The 24,851-nt window shown below is 36.1% G+C and overlaps 1 protein-coding gene across 1 annotated transcript; it reads right to left on the bottom strand.

The window, feature by feature from the left end:
• Positions 1–4,103: 4,103 nt before the first annotated feature.
• On the bottom strand, positions 4,104–11,730 carry LOC137735974 (probable LRR receptor-like serine/threonine-protein kinase At5g10290). The gene is made up of 13 exons (XM_068475328.1): positions 11,645–11,730; positions 11,350–11,564; positions 10,500–10,648; positions 9,899–10,031; positions 9,692–9,763; positions 8,652–8,795; positions 8,506–8,577; positions 8,255–8,320; positions 8,054–8,124; positions 7,818–7,961; positions 6,053–6,789; positions 5,324–5,639; positions 4,104–4,719 (listed from the first exon to the last, which is right to left on the bottom strand). The coding sequence occupies exons 3-12, from the start codon at positions 10,579–10,581 to the stop codon at positions 5,325–5,327; spliced, it is 1,836 nt and encodes a 611-aa protein (XP_068331429.1). The 5' UTR covers positions 10,582–10,648; positions 11,350–11,564; positions 11,645–11,730; the 3' UTR covers positions 4,104–4,719; position 5,324.
• Between the last annotated feature and the right edge of the window lie 13,121 nt (positions 11,731–24,851).

The raw sequence follows: 24,851 nt of genomic DNA, 5'->3' as shown, positions 1-24,851 counted from the left end.
CTTCATCTGTTTTGCTTCAAAAATTTTGCATGTGCTTGCTACGAAATCCTACAGAACGTCAAAAGAGTCACGTTTGATTCACCCACAACATTTTTAGACAAAAATAAAAAATAATGAGTTACGCTATAAGCGACACATTGCAATGAAGTTCTATACGAGCATTGAAATTTAATTACTTTTGCAAGTCGAAAATAGTACACATTGGTCCAATAAATTCAGTAAAGTTGATGGTTTTCAAGCGGTGCTTCTTGTCCTTACAATATGGATGAAATGATACAGTTGATACCGCTTGAAACTCATTACTCCTTTCATGTACCATCATGTAAAAAATATTAACTATCTACATACGTATTTTTACTTTGCATATACATCTTTCAATTTCGGCCTTCAGATCGAATGAATTGAAGAAGATCAATGGCTAAATATTAACAAGAGTATGTGAAAGGTAAAAATGAGTGTGGAAGGTAAAAATAGGTGTGTGAATAGAACTATTCTAAAGAAAAAAAGGTTGTTTCAGTTTTTTGCTTCTTGCTGTGGTTTTTCTTTTTTGTACAAAGGATATTATCTATACTACGGGAGAGGGCGTGGGCTTAACCTCCCAATAAGTTAACAACAATGTGGTTCAAATTCACCTTTGACAAGAATCGAACCTAACCTCTACTTAAATGAAGAAGAATACTACTAAACCATAGTACTAAGTGGCAACTGGTAACGTCATTTTAATTTGTAATTACAGTGGGGAATTGGGAATTACCTAAATAAAAAAGTGTACAAGATAAGACAAATCTCTCTCCCCGATCTATAATACGAGAAATTCTTGGATCCGGATTGTAGACCCATCAATATCATGTGGTTTGGAAACCAATAATTATATGCCAGTTGTGTCACCTTTCTTTCTTCTCTCACGAGTCACATCTCTCGTGCTTGGTTTCTTCTTGTTCATGAATAGTTTTCAGTTCTCTCCTAAGAAGTTTCCAAACGACCATACCCAATTCAGATGATATGTTCCGGCTTCTTTCATCCTTGATAAGCGCACAATAATTAGCAAAAAGAAGAAAATTTTAGTTTAGGGAGTTTTTTCTATTAGATATGGAAACTAAAGGGATGTTTGACAAGGAAACGGATTAGTATATTACTGGTCCTGTTATTTGTTTTCACAGTTTAGAGCCGCTATATTGCCAATTTGTTGCCTTTATATTTCCCATATGTTTCCTTTATATTTCAAGTATATTGACACTGTATTTCCACTATATTTCTAGTAAATTTTCAAATACTATTGTATAAAATCAAAGTTAAAATCTTTTCAAAGAAAAAAAACCACTGAGAAAGAAGGGTTCAGGAAGTCCCACCCCTATATTGAAAAGTATTTCCTTTATCATCGCTTGTTCATTTTGTGGCTTAGCTTGAACCGCACGTGATGTGAGTGTAAAGTATTTTCTTTTTGGAGAGTGGTTGCCTCATTGCTTTCATCAGTTAACCCCATCAGAAAATGGCAGCTATGTAACGAGGCTTGCATCATGGCTTTGATCATGAGCATAAGACTATAAAATTATATAGAAGAAGATGATTCATAAGAAAAAGTTGTTAATTCAACAGCTAGAATCATATTGCTCACGAGAACATTGCCTCTTGAAAGAATCATATACTATATTTCCCTCCTTGAAATTTTCAGGTTTGACGAGAATTTTCCCTGTTTATGCCTTTGATATCCCGTGATCACTTTTATTGATTGAAATTGGTACGCAGCTCTTTGATGAGAATTGCACACATATATAATTCATCGTCATGTAACCGAGATCGAGTTCATCATCAAAACATTTCAGTGTCACTTCTAAAGAATCTCCAAATATTCACAAACACAGTAATTACATTCACAGTATATTAAGTTTAAGCTAGCACACATAAATCATGTCATTCGTATCATTTGAAGCTTTAGCAATGGCTGGCGTAGATTATCGTTCGATTGCTGTAACTATTGAAGGATGGGAGAACGGCGACTTGGAGCCGTCAACTGCACCCCATTTACTAACAGAAGATGAAGACGGCAGAGAAGAGGAAGAAGTCCAGAAGAAAGAAGAAGAGAATCATGAGAAAAGCAAACCCACCTGCAAAATTTAACGAATTTGTAATTGATACTATACATTTATAGTTAGGCCAGGTTTAGGGGTGTGATTTTTATCTTAAAAGTTTTCGATATTATTAGAAGTGAAAGCCCTCAATATAAGTCATATTTAATTTTGTCAATTTTCTGATGCTATATTCTTGTATTCTTCAACATAAGTTGCCATCTTACCAACCATGATTTTTTTTCGCAGTTTGTATATGAGTGACATGCACTTTGGCAGCGTAAACAGAATCATATCAAATGTTGTCGGTTTGAAATTAAGACTAAAATAACCTAGGTTAATCGAGTGGGTCAACAAAAGAGAAAGAAACCGAAACTTTTAGACATAAAATGTCGATTGAACCTTCGGAAATGGCAGGCGTGGATCATGCATAACTATTGATCTTGAAAGTTGGAGTGTGGCGCTCAGGAACAGCCATCAGCCGACGCCATATCTTCTAGCCGATCGGGCAAAGTTCTGACATTGACACTGATGAAAAAAAACATGGAAGATGTCATACTAGTTGTCAAACGAATAACAGATGAATGCAAAATATGCGGATTATAATGTTTCACCCAAAATCAAGAAGGAAATGTCTTCAGATTATGTATCATAAAAGCTGAGGATAATTTTAAACAATCTCACCCAACTAAATGTTGTTGCAACATGCCAGCAACGAGGAACTTCATCTATTTTTTCTTCCAAACGACCCTTTGAAAAAGGTCAAGTTCAAATCACACACAACATTTGACACCAGAAAAATAGACGAAATTTTGTTGTAAGTGATGCATTGCAATAAAATTCTAAATGTGGTTGTACATCGACACCATTTTTTTGCAAGTGAAAAAATGATAACAAATCATTTAGTTATGTTGTCATTGGTCTAACTTTCCCATAAATTATCATTTCTTTTTCCTTCTGGAATCCCATAACTTATAAAAGAGAATATGGAGTAAAATGGTCCAATAAATTGAGTCAAGATTGCTGGTTTCAAGCATTGGTCGTTTTTTTTTTTTTTTTTTGGAAAATTCGAGCATTGGTCTTTTGTCCATACAAATATGGATAAAATGATACTGCAGCTTGAAACACATAACCCATGTTAATTACGACCTCACTTTTCATGTATATACCTTGATATTTCTGCACGGTTAGATGATAAGTATATTACGGATTGGAATTAGCAATAGTTTAGCCAACACCCTTCTTTTCTTTTTTCTTTTTTTTTTTTATTGTCAAACCATATATTTGTTAGATTAGATGTTTAGATTAGGAAGTCGACGGCGTTCGAACTCACACTGTAGTGCAAGGACAACACTCATCTCCACCTCTATGATAAAGGACCACTTGCTAACTAACACCCTTCTTGTTTCCCATGTTTTGGGTGAACGCAGTGGCGGAGCCACATGGAGGCCATGGTCGGGGCAGGCCTATCCTGGAATTATTCCTCAGAAAAAATCAATATATAGAAATTGTCTGCTCCTTTTATCATAAACAATTTGTGTATTGGTTATCAGTATTTGACAGTAGTGGAGAAGTGATGAGAAGTTATGTTCTTATAATATTTTCAATTCCAATTTTTTTCATATGAGTTTTAAAGCTCCATCACATTTGTTTGATTAAAATTTTTCATGCCACTTTCCAACTAATTATATTGTTATATTTTTCCTAATTTCTTTCATATGGCTTAAAGGCCCTCTTGAGAACGATTTCTAGCTCCGCCACTAGTTGAATGGTTGCTTGAGTTTTGAACTTGTTACCGCAGTGTATTCGTGACTTCTTATTGGTATGGTGCATCCTATTGAACTTTGTCATATAAATTTACACCCATTCTGGCCTTACAGCAAGAATCATCAAAGAAAAAGAGACCAACCAGTTTATGGAATAACTGCAAAACTACAACATTTCTATAATGACTGTTGACGTAAATTAATATCATCTCATAGCAATGCATCCACACCTACCCAAGGAAACTAATTAAACTACATCACATGTGTTCATATGTAAATCCATTTAACACTTCCCAGTTAAAGAAGCTCCTCCTGGAACCAAATCAAATCTTGTGTCTTTTGCCACATTTGGGCAAGATCATAATTGCATATTAACCAAACTTTACATTTCTTCGATTTAATTGTAGTAATGAGAGAGAGCGAGAGTGGTTGAGGTCACAGATTTAACAATTTAAACTCTCTGTACATGAAACCTGTGAACCGCTTTGCACAAAGGGGTTGGTACCACATATCAACATCATTCAACCAGACTTCTGAGAGCAACGACGTCTGCACCCATATATAATCTCAAACGCTATAGGTCTTTGACAAACTAACAGTCTTCACAAGTTCAAACACCAGTTTATGGGTGCTCAACACACATAGGTGAAGCCATGTCAGCAGAAGCTTTGGCATGAAGAGATGGAAAGAAGAGACAAGGACCACGCATCACAGTATCTACTGGCCGAGCAAAAACCAAACAACAAAAGTCAAAGGAATGAGAAGAAAGAGATGATGGTAGCAGAACCACAGGTGAAGGAAAAAGTGGAACCATGAGCAACAGTTCCCTTCATGCAACCTGAAACTTCTCGTGGTTGCACAAGACCTTCGTTGATGAAGTTGAGCATCTGCATTATTGCAAGACGTTTTGCAAAGTCGTCTGATTAGATATCAATTTCAAATTAAACATGTATTTACAGATCTTAAGCTGAGTTTGATCTCTTAAATATTATAGTTCTATTTTATCATGACACCACAAATAGCAATAGCTAACTGTAACTTAGTATCGATGACTACAACTAATTTAATTGTTTGAATAGTAATTCAATTTTTCCCCTGCAAAGAATAACAACACTCTAATATCAAGGTTTGTACCTAAACATGAACTGAAAAGTGAGACGTAGACTCTACTGCCAACGATAACCAAAATTATGGAAAGCAAAAAAAAGCTTCTATCACGCTCCCTGGCTTTCCTTTAAGATAAATACTAAATTCAGAACAATATTAATCAACTTGATGATACAATCTGCAAGGTTTGTGCTCCATGACTTGGCCACACCAACAAAAGCATGTATCCACAAGATTGCAAATTAGAATTTAAAAGATGAAATCATGATATTATGAATTGGAAATACAGATATGCTTCATTGAGGGTTTAACCGAGCTAAACTACCAAAAACAGTATTACATGCTGACGGAGTAAGAGGAAATGAGTATATAATTTCTGATTACCTCAACGTCCACCGGATAATTCAATAGCATCCTGATTATAAACAGAATCTTCTCCCCAGTCAAATCTCCTTTGTAGTCTTTCATACTCTTGCCTGCGAGTAACTTCTACGTTCTGCCATTCTTCCCAGCGCTCAGCCAGACCCTCCCCTTCGAGCATCCGTACCACCTCCGACATTAATGGGCGCTCTTCAGGGGATCCTTGAGTACAGAGAAGTGCAACTTTGATCATCATTTCTACCTCTTGGATGTTGAAACTATCATTCAAATTGCTGTCTACAATAGCATCCAGTCTCTTTTCCCTTTCCAGCTTTTTGACCTTCAGGAGCAGATAAGCAGAGAAGGTTAGCACAGTGAGTCCAAACTCAGGCAAAAATCTGCACTCAGTGAAAGAAAAAAAAGCTACTTTTTCTTCCTCAAGTGTGATATCATTTCATGTTGAGCATAAGTTACGAATAAAATTCCATACCCTAGCTTCATAGAATTGGAAACAGTCTTTGACCCTACAACTTCATATCATCTGTGAGCATGCTAAGCTCCCAATGCCAATGAAACAATTATTACGAATAAAATTTAAAAACATGCCACTTCCTTGAGTTATCTTAACATGTGCAAAAATAAGTTTATCTTCCATGGTCAAGGAACTAAACAAGTTTATATAAAAACAGAAGTTCGGAGAGGGGGAGTGGAGAAGAGAAAGAGAGACCCAAATACAGAAAGAGTTTATCTTACATGGTCAAGCAACAAAACATCATCTTCTTCTTCCAAGCGTGAAAAATCAATTGCCCGTTGTCCTGTTACAAGTTCTAAAAGCATAATCCCATAGCCAAACACATCTGTCCTTTCTGATGACTTCCCAGTGGACAAATATTCAGGAGCTATGTGACCCATTGTGCCACGAACTTGAGTTGTCACATTAGTCTTTCTAACATCCACCAACTTTGCCAAGCCAAAGTCGCCAACAACTGCTTCAAAATCTTCATCAAGTAATACATTAGCAGCCTTAACATCTCGATGAATAATCTTAGGGTTACAATGTTCATGTAGGTACTCTAGCCCACGGGCTGTGCCTAATGCCACCTGCTTTCTTCTAGGCCAATCTAAAACAGGCTCGCCAGGTTTAATCTCTCGTAACCGATAGGCAACACTTAAATTCTGCATAAAGGGATACACTAGAAGGCGTTCTGTTGGAGTCGTGCAAAATCCAATCAGTTTTAATAGATTTCTGTGAACAGCTACACTTATCATTTCAACTTCGCGCTGGAAAGCTGCATCCCCCCCAGGACTTTCAAAATCAGTGAGACGCTTAACAGCAACTTTTGTGTTATCAGATAGCACTCCTTTATAGACTTTTCCAAAACCTCCCTGTCCTAGAACATTTTTCTCACTGAAGCTGTCTGTTGCTAGCTGCAATTCCCTCCACAAAAATCTTTTTAACTGGCCAAATGCAATCCTTCGGTCAACTTCACCTGGTGGTTTTCGATTATAAAAATTAAAAATTAAAAAAATAATTAAAAAAAAAAAAAAAAAAAAAAAAAACCCAAATGAGCTCAATTATGCATGGCAGGGCTCACCTATAGACAGAAATTGGTGACAATAAAAAGTTCATTGACAACAAAATCTAAAATACACAGCTTTAGATGACGTGTGCCATACCCTGTCATGAGTACTTAATGGATCCAATCAATTTTCTCACAGATACTTTAGATTTTTTTTTTTCTTGCATCATTGAGTGACTTGTGCAGTCAAATGGAGAAAACACAATCTTTCTTGTAATGATTAACGTTTCATGATTTGATTTATATCAAAATCAAGTTTTCATCACATTCCCATATTAATGATTTCCACTTAAAAATTTGTTTAACTTATTCAGGGGTCCCTTTTGCATCCATTATTTCGATAATTTACAGTGTGTACAACTTTCAGACTAGCAGTTGATCCAGCATTTTTTTATCTGTTTCCTTCAATCATGTTACAATGATGATGATTTCCTAATGGTTGTGGGACGCCCAGTGGTGACACAAAGGGCCCAAATGTCACTGCCTATTAGAGCATTTCTAATGGTAACGGCAAGGGCCAGAGGTCAAATCTAGCCTCCCGACCAAAAAGTCGCTATTCATAAAGTTTAGCCCTCTAAATTTGTATTAGAGAACTCAAAATTTTTAACATGGACTGGCCAATAAACAATATTTTCTTTTATGAAACTACAAGATATTGATCACCCCCACCGCTCTCAACCTTACATAAGTGCAATGACACGACATACCATGAATATGTAAATATTTATCCTGAAGAGGAACCCCTTATGTAACTTCAGTCGATAGACCAATTCAATAATAATCCTAATTTGGTTGACAGAAAGGAAATCTCACTGAGCCATTATAAGATTATGGTTGAATCACTTTAGCATGATTGGTCAAAGCTAAAATCAAGGTCCCATTGATTGGTCAGATGATGGAGTTGTTAATCAGTTCTACAACTAGAAAGCAATGCATACCTGCAACATCCACAAAAACTTCACGCTTGGAGCCTTCGTGTCTACGCTTCCAGGTGAAGTACAGTAAACCTCCAAGTAATAATAAAATGATCAGCCCCCCAACAACTCCAACTATGATTCCAAGCTTCGGCTTACTTTTAGCGCCTGTCAAGAGTGGGGAAACCCAATCGTGTAAGCTTATAAACGGAGAGGGTAAATAGAACGGTTCAATTTTAGATGTTGCTTGACCCATTAACCTGGACCAGCAGTATCAGGTGCACAATGATGAGGGAGATTCACACCACAGTTTAGGTGGTTTCCTGTAAAACTGAAACAAGCAACACGGGTCAACTCAAGATTCATGCTGAAAAACATATTCTGAATATGTGGGTGTGTAGAGAGAGAGAGAGAGAGAGAGAGAGAGAGAGAGAGAATAGCATGTAGTCTTGTGTTCATACTTGTATTTTGGGACATCAAACAACTGCTCAGGTATTTTTCCAGTGAGAGCATTGGAGACAAGCTGACTGCAAACAAAGTTTTAAGTTTGCCATCAAATACTGACGAAATGAGCCCCAAGCATACAACTTTCACATGGATAGCGTTCAGACTTTTAAAAGTTGGAGAGCCAAATTAATTCGTCTAGTATAAAGAATGGACAAATCCTGATTTCTCATATCACATGTGCATTGTACAGGAAAAGATAACGTACAGACTAATCAAGTTTGAAAGACTTGAAAGTGACTCTGGGATAGTACCACTCAGATTATTGTTATTCAAAGTCCTGTTTACATCGTCAAGAAAGCACTGTCAGATAGAAGTAAGGATAATGCAGACAATGTGGACGAAACAACTTACAAGAATTGAAGACTTTTCAGATTGCCAAGGGAGGCTGGTATTTCACCAGTTAAATTATTATTTTCTAAATTCAAGGTGGACAAACTTGTCAGATTTCCAAACTCTTTTGGTATCTCGCCAGTTATGCCATTTCCTTGTAATGAACTGCAAGATGAATGCACCTTATACATATTAGAATCGTGGGCATTGCCTTTCTGTTCGTCCTGCCTGTTACATCTTATGGTAATCAATAGAAATCGAAAAACACAAAATAAAAAACAATATCACTTGTTTTCTTCATAAGAATATTGGTGTACCACAATTCGGGAAAGCAAGTTGTTAGGATGAGAACCACCACTTCTTTTATATTCTAACAGTTCTTCCCACATGTAGGCCTCCCTCCACTATCATATCCCAACATGTGGGATTCAACTTACAAGGGAGGTTTCAATTGCAGGACTTCCAACTCATGATTTTCTATAATCTAACAATTTGCGAGGTACCTCATTTGCAAGCTTCAATTACTAAAGTTAAATGTCTTAGCAAGCGGTCAAACAGAAAATAACAAGTGTAGACACATGAAGCTAACCAAATTAGCTAGAAGTTGGAACAAGGTTTGTTTAATCCTGAATTAATCCGGAAAATGCTTGAGTTGAATTTGCAATCATAGAAAAGTTGACATTGTCATACTCTACAAACAAGTCTAACCGTACTATCTTAACAATTCCTTACTTTTAAAGCATGGGATTTGGAGTCTAAGCTAAAAACAAATAAATTGACTTCAATAACTCAAGTACACAACCCAGGACGCTGTCAATGCATCAGAATGAAGCATGACATTATTTATTCTTCAGTTACCCTAAATTGCATTTTCCATATTCTTAGAAGAAAATATTATAGTTGATCACAAAATATAATACATCAGATATCTTACAAGTCAATATCAAACTACAGATACTGAGAATCCAGTATCTGTGGTGACAATGCTAGTTTCCGAAATGACTCCAGACGATCCAGTGTTAGAAATTATGATAAACAGAACTAGTATTCTCCTTACTCACAGTGTTTGAAGATTTTTCAGGGCTCCTAATTTAGGAGACAAGATGCCAGAAAATCCAATATTGGACAATATTCTGCAAAATGAAAAAGACCAAACTAAGCATAGACAAGCCAAAAAAAAAAAAACATTAATCTAGGCAATGAGGAATTTCGTATTGTGAAGTGATCTGTTGACAACAAAACATCACAATAACCAAAGGATGTCTTACACAGAAACGACATTATAGTTAGAGTCGCAATTCACATTGGACCAAGTGCATGGATTGACTTGGTTCTGGTTCCAGTCCTTGAGCTGATTGGGTGAACTATTCAAAGAAGTCCTTAATGAAAACAGTGCATCTCCTGAAACCGAAAATGCCAATATTCATTATCTAATCGGACAAATTCGCCAACAAAAATGCACTACCACGTTACATAAATACTAGAAAAGGAATAGATACAACAAAGGAAAGTAAAAGATAGTAAACATATTCTACCATACAAAAACCTAAAGACAGTCCACTAACCCCCTGGTTCAACGTTCTTTCTACAATATCCTAGAAAGAGCAAGAGAGGAGATAAAGAAAGAGGTGCAGAGAGGACAGCAAGAGAAGAGAGAAAAAAGGAGGTGCAGAGAGGACACCAATGTTTGAATATTCTAATTGCATCGAAGTCACAATATTGGACATATAGCATTAAACAATACTAGACTTCTTAGCCCTTATCTTGTTTCTTATGATATGTAACTGAAAGAATGGGAAGATTGTTGTGATTAGCATATCCCAGATGCTGTCTGAATGAATTAAATGTAGCATAACCTCAGAACCGTACCTTGTGAATCAGGCAGTACAAAAGACTGTAAGCAAGCCCACACTAAAACTGCAAAGACCAACTCCATTTTCAACAACACCATTCTTGCTAGTGATGGATGCAATGAAATGCATGGCGGTGATCAAGGAGCGCTTGAATCAATTCCATATCTGCAAAAAGGGACAAAAATCCTTCAGTGAGCTATAAATAGTAGGAACTGCAACAATAACAAATTCGAGGCAAGCCTACGTTGCCATCCTACCAAAGTATAGTTCAGTCAGGAAAATGAAACTGCGATAACAAACAACTTAATGGAAAACAATATGTGATTAAGTTTTTTGGGAGCCATAGTCTATATTTGAGTACAAAGCCTCAATTCAATTATTTCCTGCAGCAGTCTATTTCTTAAGAAGCAAATTTTAATTATTACAATGAATTTCATACTTGACAAGAAATTAGAAATTGTCATCCTTTGGAAGTTTAAGCTTTAAAGTGCACAATGTAAGAGATTCAATCATTCATGTTGCTGGCTCGGCTGTTCCCTTCTCAACAATCATTCATATATTGCAACCAGACTCGAAAATCGAAAGAAACACAGATTCAGCTCAACCCACAAAACAATTCAAACTAATAAATCAAAAATGGGGGAAATTGCAGTTCAATCTTCATTCCAGGAAAAAGTTTATTCCTTTTCTCAGGTCCCAATTAAATGTTTAAAAGTTCAAATTTTCGTCACTTCCATTCCCCACGATCCCGTCAAGTTTTCCCAGCAACCAAACAACAATGAAAAGCAAGCAAAACCCATGTCTACAAACAATAAAACTAAGAAGAAATACAGCTGAAAGGAGAACAAGAGGAAGGATAGAAGTACCTTTGAGGAGGAATCAGGAAGGCATGGCAGAGTTTCTGGAAGATTGAGGGAAGCTAACCACTCATAAGCTTCTTAGCTGTTTCCCAGTTGACTGTGAGACTTGAGAGGGGGGAGAGAGAGAGAGAGAGTTCAGGAGGGTCTGGTTATTCTCAGCAGCAAGTAAATCTCCGAAGACTCAAAGAAGCTTCTGTTAAGTCTTCTGTCTTTTTGCTTTTCTGTCATGGAAACATTTTCTAATTCGACTTTATAATTTCGTGGAGGAGAAAAATCCTCGGAAAAATAAAAAATTAATTACTTTCTCTCGCTGGCGGCTGTGCTGCTGCTGGTGTAACAATTTGGTTCAATGCTTCTGGTGAAGCAAGAGAGAGATCCGTATCAGTTACCTTATCACCTAATTATTGAGAGACAATTGACTGTTTGTAATTGTTGAATTTGTTGAACGGACCCACGGACCCCAGCAGACATAATAAGATACGAGTCTTGGCTCTTTGGAAAACAAACACTAATCATTCTATATATGGAGTTCAAGGGGTGAAAATTTTAAACGTGTTATCGATTAACAATTAAATAGGAAATAAATAAAATAGTAAACAAAGTTCCAACAACATTCTTAAAAACTTAAATGGTGTTTTGAGAAAGTACATGAGGGATTGTGGCCAAAAATACCCCTAGATATCAAACAAAGTTGTGAGTATTGTTTCTTGCACCATTCTCTTCGAGATAACATATTACAGGCATGATTCTGACACTGACGACCACACCTACATTTTGGAAACTTTACTGCGACTTTCACGCCTTTTGAGTTGTTCTTCAATTTGCTCGTCCGTCCATTCTATATCAGTCCCCTCCGCTTCAGAAAGTTATTATCAATTCACAATAGATTATTAAGAGTTACAATCGCATACTGCCTCGCTAATTGAAACTTAATGGATCGTACACCAAGTATAGATGAATGTAAAGAAATATCAATGAGATGGATAATCAATTAAATATTTTAATTAAGCTTGGCTAAGACTAATTAATTGGTTAATTAACCATACGAAAATGTTTCGCATTGGGCTTTATATTAGTTTCGATTTTCGTGGCCCAAATGTGTTTGGTCTATAAAGACCCATTGGTTTTAAGTTGTATGACACAACCCATTGGTTTTAAGTTGTATGACACAACTAAAACCAAATAGGGAATTAGTCCAAAACTAAAGACCTGGTCGGCCAACATGCAAGGGGAAGTGATGGTAGACTTACTACAAGTTTGCTCCTTTTGGTGTAAATATATTGTTTGAAAAAAAAAAAAAAAAAAAATGTGTATTAGGTCTTCCACAATGCCTATTCAAAATTGTTCGGAAAGAGTATGATGAAGTCTATAAAAAGATAATTCTTTTCTCTAGGCAAATCATTTAATGTACTTTCTCTTCTCTTTGATGTGCTTTTTTTCCAGGCTCTACCTCATAGTAATGAATAGTCTAACAATATTAAAGCTCAATCCTATGTCATCCTGTGATATCTTAAAGAGATGTCGAGCACTCCCTTCTGTGGTATCACATAAGGAAGAAGAAGGCTTCGGCACTATCACGTATCACGGCATCGTACGCATGTATTTTGTTTGTTTACGAACGTGATCTGCAACAAAGACAAACTGGGATTCTTGGAGCGTGATTATCACAACAAGAATAGAAAAACAATTCAATTGGTTTGAGAGAAGATAATATATTTGAATTCAAAACCAATTAAACTTGCCACTCATTCCAAGCTCCAAATGGTGCAGTAGAAACCGCACTCAGAAGTCCGCGATCAGACCTGAATGCAATAGATTTGCTTTTCCACAAATCTTCACTATCCATAAATCAAAACCAAGTCTCAGTCAACCACTAATCCAAATTATTAAATATTTGGAAAAAGGTTCTTGAAAGTTGATTTGTATGTTTGTTATTACTACTGCTTTTGATCAAGTTTATCAAGCAGCAGTATTTTTTCTGAGTTACTTTTATTTTTATTATTGGCTGTGGCATAAATTAATATTTGTAGTTATGAGCTCTATTTTAATTTGTGAAATGGCTAATAAGTTTGAGTCAATCAAAACTGAGAGATTCAATAATGTTAATCATCGTATATGAAAGATAAAAATTACTTATCTTCTTACTCATGAGAAAACTTTGTATATAATTCAAGATGAGACGCTCGTTTACGCGAGCTTATACAATATGGGAAAAGGATAATAAGATGGCTCGTGCCACAATTTTGAACCATATGAAAGATGATTTGATTTCTCTTTATGAGGAGTACATGATTGTAAAGAAGATCATGGATATTCTTGAAGACAAGTATAGTCCCAATTTCAAACTTATATTCAATTACATTTTGAGAAGTACAACAGTATATATGTCTGAGAATGATACCATGGTGGACCATATTACCAAGATCGAGATTATGGCAAGAGATCTTTCTAATGTTGGTCATCCTATTTCTGATGAAATGCAAGTCTTTATACTTTTGAATAGTTTACCAAAGTCGTGGGAAAGTAGTAACTGCTTTGACAAGATTACCATGGTTTACTATGACCACATTACCCGCGATGCTAGCTATAGAGGAAGTTGGAATGTATCCGAGGAATGAAAATGACAAGATTAATAGAGATGGCAATCTTTCGCCCTATGACCATGATCATGACGTAGGGAATATGATCCTGATCATCTTCATAACATTTTTGGATTTCTAATATTTTTAATTTTTATTATTATTTTTTATTACTAAAATTCAATATTCCTAACATATTTCCACGTGGCATTATCTGAGCACACCACATGGATAATTGAGGCAACAATCGCAGTGGAGGGAAATAAAAATTTTGGGGGAACCTTTTCCCTCCAAATCCTTCAGTCTTTGTAGAAGGCAGCAAAAAGAGGATTTTAATCCTTAGTTTTCACGTAATTCATTAACTCCCATCTCCCATCTTTCCTTACATCTTTAATTCCCTCTCTTTAATTTCCAACTCTCCTTACATCTGTGATGGATCAGTAACTTCATTCAATCATGGAAATACAACCCAAGTCGTCTCCTCCAACCCTATTGAATACACCAACAGCCAAAACTCCTCGCTAAATCCTCTTTTATACATCAACAGTCATACCTCCTCCTCCAATCATCATTAATACTCCACCTCCCAAAACCAGTCTAGTCCTATTTTATACTCCTACTCCCACATATGTTTGTCCTCAACCCAATTCCAAATCTCAGAAACCAGTCACTATGAATACACCCTTGGCAAAGAACCAAAGTCTGGCAACAAGCGGCCACACTCAGGGCTTAGAGGTGGTAGACTTCATTACAACCTTCTGTTTTCAGGTGTACATCACTTAAACCACTATCTTTTCTTTTGCAAGAAAAAACACGTTCAGTTGATTGGGGAAATCGAACATATTCGTAGTGAGTTGAGAACTGTTGAAAAGGCAACCAAGAATTAAAAACAGAGGCAACAGAGATTATTGCCTCCCTCCACCATTTGAAGTACTTGAACAAACTCAGCTAATAGAGAAATCCAAAGGATGCACCTCCACTAAGGAGGAAATGGAATTGAGGAAAACTTGTTGTGCATGAAAGGATTAATTCTTTTAAGTCTTATACCCAACGTGTGCTACCCAATGATCAACCCATTCATAAGTAACTATACCCAAGGTCCTTGGATTTGGTAACAATTCACTAAATTAAGTTTCCATGCGTGGGATGTGTACATGTTTTTTGGTTCTCAACTCATTCTAGAATGCTTGTAAGAGTGGATGTGGTAGTGGGATAAGTACATTTCTTGGAGCACAAATGTACGCATAATGTCTTTAACATTTGGTGTGGGGGTTAGATGACAACGTGGTTTTTTGGCTCTCAAATGTTCAAACTATGTGTTTAGCATTGCCTATGGGAGTGGTGATATGTTTCTGTGTATTTTTCATATTTTGTATCAATGATCCCTTTGAATATCTATTGTGTGCTTCTGGAAAGACCTAACTGACAAGATGATGCGTGATTTATACGCACACAAATTAAACCCTCTTTTTGTCAATTGTAGTATAAGTATAAGTAGGGATCGTTCTGGACCGGGGATTAGGAGGGATTGTTAATCACTTGGATTTGACTCAAAAACATAAAAACAAAGTTAAAAACGTTCACAAAGACTCAAAGGACTCAAAACAAGTTCAAAAGACTCAAAACTGCCTACAAACACTAACTAGGCAGTTTCTGACCTTAACCCCAATGTTGGACGAATTTAGGATTATGGCTTGATTCAAACGTAAAATAACAATATAAAACACTATACTAGACTCAAAGAATGCAAAACTAAACTTTAAAACACTAAAACAAACCAAAAGACTCAAACATCACCCAAAACACTCAAAACAGCCTTAAAATCACTTTCTGGGCAGTTTTGAGCACTTTGGTGAATTTGGACGAATTTTGGGAAATAAATTGAATCAAAACACTTTAAAACATAAACTAAACAAAGTCTAAACACTAAAGAACAAGAAAGTAAAGGGGGGGGGGGGTTAGGTTTTGACGAATTTAAACTAAAAGAACAGATTGTAAGTAAAAGCAAAATGTAAATGTGAATGTGTGATAGAATTGAATGGAATGAAGGCTAGCTAAGGGGTTCATCTCCATATATGTTACACTTGCATAATAAAAAGATTTCCAATTGCATTTCAATAAACCATGACTTCTCAACGCTCCAAGTTAATTAGGTCCGCTTAAATTAACTTTCAGATTTCCCTAGATTCATTGGATTGAATGGAATACGCATTACAACCAAATTATTCCTAATCAAAGTCCCTAACTATGGAATACGCATGATAGAGACATTTAACAAAGATCATTAAGTTCAATGGAAATCATAAGTGTTGACGAGGCATTCGTTACTATGGAATACGCATGAAACTTATGCCAAGAATTCGTTTAACGCGATTGTTTATAAGCAACCTCCACTACTTGTGAATATAAGTTCGTAACTATTAGGTGAAACTCACTTATATTCTAGCGTCATATTCATGCATGAAAATTAAGTGTGCACTCTCAATAAACATACATAAATAAGTTATCAATCAAACAGTTAAACGAATTGAATTCACAACTTATGAAACGTAATTAGAAGTAGTCAAATCAAAATGCAAGCATAAACATATATTTCGAATCCCCCCCTAGCCAAGGGGGGTTTAGTTCCTCATGATTACAAAACAAAGAAAATCAAAGAAACACCTAAACATTCCAACAACTCAAACTTGAATTGTATGAACGTTTAGGCCCTCTTATCTTCCTCTTCGTTGTGGCACAAGGTCTAGGGATAGTTTGATGGTGTGAATGGTTTGGGGAGTGGTTGAATGGCTGAATTTCTGGTGGTGTGATGGTGTTTGGATTGTAGGGAAATGGGTGTTGTTTTGCACGGCACAAAGGCTTGGTTTTCTGAAATGGAAGAGTGTATGTCTGAAATGTGTATGAATGAGTGTGTATGAGAATGAATGCAATGGATGCTTATTTATAGATGAAATGGGGGGAACATGACAGCTAGGAAAGCATGTGAAAGCTGGAATTGCATGTGTGTGAATGTGAAATCTGCCAAGATGCATGTGTGTGAATGTGTGGCTGATTAGAATCTAGGGTGCATGTGGAGTGGCTTTGTGGCTGAAATGATGAAGTGAGATGCATGTGAATGCAAAGGGAGGCCACGACAATGATGTTGTTTGTGTGAATGATGGCAGATTGTGTGAATGAATGATTAGGGTCTTGTAAGGGTGGAAATGCATGTGAAATCTGCCAAGATGCATGTGTTGTGTTGGTTGAATTAAAGAATGGGAATGCAATCTGAAATGCATGTGAATTAAAGCTATGTGAATGATTAAGGTGAATGTGCATGAGTGCATGTGAATTAAAGCTAAAGTGATGATGATAAGTGATAAGTGATAAGTGATATGATATGTGGTTATGATGTGATAAGTGGTTATGATAAGTGATAAGTGATAAGTGATATGATAAAGTGATGATGATAAGTGATAAGTGATAAGTGATATGATATGTGGTTATGATAAGTAATGGGAGCATGTGGGTTAATTAATGAAGGAAATGCATGTGCGATGACAATGTGTTAGAATGGATGTGTGTTATGCATGGCATGATTGGGATTAGGAAAGGTTTAAATGTCCTAAAACTAAAGGAAACAAGGTTCCAACACTTTGGTCTTCAATTAGGTCTTCAATTTCGTCCAACACTTTGGCTCCAAGCATAAGCTATCCATCCTTAGCCCAAAAGTGCTCCAAAAGTCTCCAAAATGCATCTTTTTGCTCCTTTAGCCCTTTAGACCTACAAACACACGAAAATAGCTTAAAGTACTAAAATAACTAAAGAAACATAACGTAAATGCACGAGAACAAGCCATTTAAGTCGCATGAATATGCTCCTATCACAAGACTACAGCAGAGCAGACATAAAAATTCATAACTACTCATAAACCCACACACAACCAAAACCACCCTATTAAATGTGACTATACAAACTGAATAATTCCTAGCAACCACAACACATCCTTAATATAGTTATAAAAAAGGTTAACGATTTGGACAGAATTTCGAACCAATTGGTTGTAAACTGTATACAAACTAAATATACCTACAACAAACCATCACATATATGTCCCGTCCATCCAGATTTTTGTTGGTGTAAATAATTTAATGACATCTAAACTAATCTCCTATAAACACAAGCCAAGGACAATAAAGATCCCAACATTTACTTCATCCACAACCATGGCAACCGTAGATGTCATGTGTGATTCGAGGAATGTTGCTGATTTCATGATCCGACCGATCAAATTGCACAAGTGAATATCAAATTCAGAAATTACTCACAGTCCATCATTGTGTGGCTTCAAAAATGCAACGAACAGGAGTCCATCTTGGTTATGGTACAACAAAATTTGTACAAAGCGTTGTACAAATCGGCCGAGTACAAATGCCAAATACATAGCCCAAAGCATAAGTATGATGAACTAGTTCTAAATAAGGAGGAAGATGTACATCGTACGTCAATCACTTTATGAGCGACAAACTAGCTCTAACAAGAGTGTGACTCTGGTTTCTTTGATGAGTTTAAGAAATTTCATTCGTATCTCCATCGTAACCACAGGGATATGATTAGGACTACATTTTGCCGTCGCATAAGGAGGACATTGCAGGAGACGGTCATGATTACAAGGAGTATGAGTACGTAAAAAAGACTCAAACAAGCCACTAAAAGGATCCTTAGGGTCAAGTTTGCCTTCTTATATTTTTACGACTTGTTGTTATGTACATTATGCGCACTTTTTTAAGTATATCATAATGTCAAGCTTTTTTAAGTGACTCAAGTGTTATTGTTATAAATGTTCATAAGCTGTCACAAATATTCATATACATTCAACATATGTCACAGTTTATGTAGCACAATTTCCAACACTGGTGTGGCACTGAAACGTTCTAAAACAACTGTGCCCACATAAAAATATTAGTTCATCCCCATCCAATTACACTACAATGTCTTCACAACTACAACACAATGTATCACAACCCATCACAAGTTTTACACATATATATCTAAATTCCAAATTCACTATTTCAACCAGGTGTAGTCCAAACCACCCACCATTATAGACTCAAATCCCTGATTTATAAAAACCCAATGAAATCAACCCTTCAGCAGCTCACAAACTCCTTTTCTGCCTCTCTTTCACCCCGACTATAACCCTCACCCATCCCTCTCTTTGATAAAAACACACCTAGTGAATTTTTTTTTTAAAGGTATAGGATTTTACCGGGTCCCAATCAATCGACCTGAAATCAAACCCTTCCAACCTCACCAGCTCCTTCTCTTTGCCTATATTTCCTATCGAAGAAAACCCTAATCTCCCCCTCTCTCGCCGACAAAAACACCCCTACTAAACGAAAAAAATTAAAGGTATAAGATTACTCTCCTCCTCTCTTGCTGACAAACACCCCAAGTGAACAAAAAAAAAATTAAAGATATAAGATTACTCTCCCAAACTGGAATCCATCGCAATCGCAACGCTGCTTTAGCCTAACTGGAATTGATCCTCACCCCAGCTCCATGTCTCTGCCTCTCTTTCTTTCATCTACAATGCGCGAACATATCCTTCAGCTCCTTGCCTTCAACTTTTTCTCTGACAAACACATACCCACTGAATAAAAAAAAAATTTAAACGCTTAATTACACTGGGTCACAACAACTCAGTTCTACCCGTGAGCTCAGCAACACCACTGTTAGATTGCAGTCTGCACACAAGGTGTGTTTTTGCGGTCCGCACCATACAATATGGGTAACATTATTTGTATGGGTAAATTAGTAGGCAAGTTTTAATATATATATATATATATATATATATATATAGAGAGAGAGAGAGAGAGAGAGAATGATATAACATGAAAAAATGTAGTATAAAAAATAAAGTATAAGAAATACAAATAACAAGAGAGACAAGAGAGAATATAGAGATTGGGAGGAGAAATATGAGTGTATCATTAGACCCCTTTATATAGGGTAAGAGTTACTTGAAAGAGAAGCCCAAGTGCCTCTAATTACATCAATGATTAATAAGAGATTAACTACACAATTGGTTACAAATGTGGACAGCCACATAGACATAAATATTTACAACACTCTCCCTTGGATACCCGTGCATTAATAAATTTATGCTCACCATTGATGATAGTTGTCCTAATAAAAACCTTGTTTGGAAAACCCAATGGGACAAAACCAAAGTGAAGGAGAAAAATCAAGTACAACTTTGAAACCACTGGTAAGGTATTGGACGCGCATTTTGCTGCTTCGCTAAAACTTTGCCAGAAAAAACCTAGTGGAATCAAAACCTGGTCGGAGGGCAAAAAACACAGCACGCTTGTATGTCCATAACTGCAACATTATAGTTCAGTTTGAACTAAAAGAAGTACTCATTGAGTCAATATATACCAAATTTAGCTAGAAAATGTATTGAGTACATATTGAGCTTTATGCTCTTCATTTGAAATCTTTGATAAAGAGTTTCATGGCATTCTCTATTCTTTATTAAATTGGTTCAATGGAGAGACCAAAACTAAAAATCTTAAGTAGTATGTAGCCTCCACATGCTATGAGTCTCACGTTAAAATGACATTGTACTTGTAGAAATGTAGTTGCATAAATGGTGACAAAAAAATACTCATGTCTCTACTATGGAGCACCATAATGTAATTAGTGAGCTTGTTTCATTACAAACACACAAGAATAACATTTAGAGGTATAAATGATAGGTTCCCTTATTTCATGTTTTTTAATGGCTCTCAAAATGGAATTTACCTCTTTCCAATTTGGCCAACCATTTTACAATATGTCGACAATTTGTGATTGAATAGACCTTGATGGGAAAACGGGTTTGGATAGCCCTTTATGATGTGAGTAGCTACTATAAATATTTTAATTAAGCTTGGCTAAGACTAATTAATTGGTTAATTAATCATACGAAAATGTTTCGCATTGGGCTTTATATTAGTTTCGATTTTCGTGGCCCAAATGTGTTTGGTCTATAAAGACCCATTGGTTTTAAGTTGTATGACACAACTAAAACCAAATAGGGAATTAGTCCAAAACTAAAGACCTGGTCGGCCAACATGCAAGGGGAAGTGATGGTAGACTTACTACAAGTTTGCTCCATTTGGTGTAAATATATTGTTTGAAAAAAAAAAAAAAAAAAAATGTGTATTAGGTCTTCCACAATGCCTATTCAAAATTGTTCGGAAAGAGTATGATGAAGTCTATAAAAAGATAATTCTTTTCTCTAGACAAATCATTTAATGTATTTTCTCTTCTCTTTGATGTGCTTTTTTTCCAGGCTCTACCTCATAGTAATGAATAGTCTAACAATATTAAAGCTCAATCCTATGTCATCCTGTGATATCTTAAAGAGATGTCGAGCACTCCCTTCTGTGGTATCACATAAGGAAGAAGAAGGCTTCGGCACTATCACGTATCACGGCATCGTACGCATGTATTTTGTTTGTTTACGAACGTGATCTGCAACAAAGACAAACTGGGATTCTTGGAGCGTGATTATCACAACAAGAATAGAAAAACAATTCAATTGGTTTGAGAGAAGATAATATATTTGAATTCAAAACCAATTAAACTTGCCACTCATTCCAAGCTCCAAATGGTGCAGTAGAAACCGCACTCAGAAGTCCGCGATCAGACCTGAATGCAATAGATTTGCTTTTCCACAAATCTTCACTATCCATAAATCAAAACCAAGTCTCAGTCAACCACTAATCCAAATTATTAAATATTTGGAAAAAGGTTCTTCAAAGTTGATTTGTATGTTTGTTATTACTACTGCTTTTGATCAAGTTTATCAAGTAGCAGTATTTTTTCTGAGTTATTTTTATTTTTATTATTGGCTGTGGCATAAATTAATATTTGTAGTTATGAGCTCTATTTTAATTTGTGAAATGGCTAATAAGTTTGAGTCAATCAAAACTGAGAGATTCAATAATGTTAATCATCGTATATGAAAGATAAAGATTACTTATCTTCTTACTCATGAGAAAACTTTGTATATAATTCAAGATGAGACACTCGTTTACGCGAGCTTATACAATATGGGAAAAGGATAATAAGATGGCTCGTGCCACAATTTTGAACCATTTGAAAGATGATTTGATTTCTCTTTATGAGGAGTACATGATTGTAAAGAAGATCATGGATATTCTTGAAGACAAGTATAGTCCCAATTTCAAACTTATATTCAATTACATTTTGAGAAGTACAACAGGACATATGTCTGAGAATGATACCACGGTGGACCATATTACCAAGATCGAGATTATGGCAAGAGATCTTTCTAATGTTGGTCATCCTGTTTCTGATGAAATGCAAGTCTTTATACTTTTGAATAGTTTACCAAAGTCGTGGGAAAGTAGTAACTGCTTTGACAAGATTATCATGGTTTACTATGACCACATTACCCGTGATGCTAGCTATAGAGGAAGTTGGAATGTATCCGAGGAATGAAAATGACAAGATTAATAGAGATGGCAATCTTTCGCCCTATGACCATGATCATGACGTAGGGAATATGATCCTGATCATCTTCATAACATTTTTGGATTTCTAATATTTTTAATTTTAATTTTTTTTTTATTACTAAAATTCAATATTCCTAACATATTTCCACATGGCGTTATATGAGTACACCACATGGATAATTGAGGCAACAGTCGCAGTGGAGGGAAATAAAAATTTTGGGGGAACCTTTTCCCTCCAAATCCTTCGATCTTTGTAGAAGGCAGCAAAAAGAGGATTTTAATCCCAAGTTTTCACCTAATTCATTAACTCCCATCTCCCATCTTTCCTTACATCTTTAATTCCCTCTCTTTAATTTCCAACTCTCCTTACATCTCTGATGGATCAGTAACTTCATTCAATCATGGAAATACCACCCAAGTCGTCTCCTACAACCCTATTGAATACACCAACAGCCAAAACTCCTCGCGAAATCCTCTTTATACATCAACAGTCATACCTCCTCCTCCAATCATCATTAATACTCCACCTCCCAAAACCAATCTAGTCCTATTTTATACTCCTACTCCCACATATGTTTGTCCTACACCCAATTCCAAATCTCAGAAACCAATCACCGAGAATACACCCTTGGCAAAGAACCAAAGTCTGGCAACAAGTGGCCACACTCAGGGCTTAGAGGTGGTAGACTTCATTACAACCTTCTGTTTTCAGGTGTACATCACTTAAACCACTATCTTTTCTTTTGCAAAAAAAAAAACACGTTCAGTTGGTTGGGGAAATCAAACATATTCGTAGTGAGTTCAGAATTGTTGAAAAGGCAACCAAGAATTAAAAACAGAGGCAACAGAGATTATTGCCTCCCTCCACCATTTGAAGTACTTGAACAAACTCAGCTAATAGAGAAATCCAAAGGATGCACCTCCACTAAGGAGGAAATGGAATTGAGGAAAACTTGTTGTACATGAAGGGATTAATTCTTTTAAGTTTTATACCCAACATGTGCTACCCAATGATCAACCCATTCATAAGTAACCATACCCGAGGTCCTTGGATTTGGTAACAATTCACTAAATTAAGTTTCCGTGCGTGGGATGTGTACATATTTTTTGGTTCTCAACTCATTCTAGAATGCTTGTAAGAGTGGATGTGGTAGTGGGATAAGTACATTTTTTGGAGCACAAATGTACGCATAATGTCTTTAACATTTGGTGTGGGGGTTAGATGACAACGTGGTTTTTTGGCTCTCAAATGTTCAAACTATGTGTTTAGCATTGTCTATGGGAGTGGTGATATGTTTCTGTGTATTTTTCATATTTTGTATCAATGATCCCTTTGAATATCTATTGTGTGCTTCTGGAAAGACCTAACTGACAAGACTACAGCAGAGCAGACATAAAAATTCATAACTACTCATAAACCCACACACAACCAAAACCACCCCATTAAATGTGACTATACAAACTGAATAATTCCTAGCAACCACAACACATCCTTAATATAGTTATAAAAAAAGGTTAAGGATTTGGACAGAATTTCGAACCAATTGGTTGTAAACTGTATACGAACTGAATATACCTACAACAGACCATCATATATATGTCCCGTCCATCCAGATTTTTGTTGGTGTAAATAATTTAATGACATGTAAACTAATCTCCTATAAACACAAGCCAAGGACAATAAAGATCCCAACATTTACTTCATCGACAATCATGGCAACCGTAGATGTCATGTGTGATTTGAGGAATGTTGCTGATTTCATGATCCGGCCGATCAAATTGCACAAGTGAATATCAAATTCAGAAATTACTCACGGTCCGTCATTGTGTGACATCAAAAATGCAACGAACAGGAGTCCATCTTGGTTATGGTACAACAAAATTTGTACGAAGCGTTGTACAAATCGGCCAAGTACAAATGCCAAATACATAGCCCAAAGCATAAGTATGATGAACTAGTTCTAAATAAGGAGGAAGATGTACATCGTACGTCAATCACTTTATGAGCGACAAACTAGCTCTAACAAGAGTGTGACGCCGGTTTCTTTGATGCGTTTAAGAAATTTCATTCGTATCTCCATCGTAACCGCAGGGAAATGATTAGGACTACATTTTGCCGTCGCATAAGGAGGACATTGTAGGAGACGGTCATGATTACAAGGAGTATGAGTACGTAAAAAAGACTCAAACAAGCCACTAAAAGGATCCTTAGGGTCAAGTTTGCCTTCTTATATATTTACGACTTGTTGTTATGTACATTATGCGCACTTTTTTAAGTATATCATAATGTCAAGCTTTTTAAAGTGACTCAAGTGTTATTGTTATAAATGTTCATAAGCTATCACAAATATTCATATACATTCAACATATGTCACAGTTTATGTAGCACAATTTCCAACACTGGTGTGGCACTGAAACGTTC

Source organism: Pyrus communis, chromosome 1, assembly GCF_963583255.1.
Source record: "Pyrus communis chromosome 1, drPyrComm1.1, whole genome shotgun sequence".
NCBI lineage: Eukaryota > Viridiplantae > Streptophyta > Magnoliopsida > Rosales > Rosaceae > Pyrus > Pyrus communis.
This window is presented reverse-complemented; position numbering and strand designations above follow the sequence as displayed.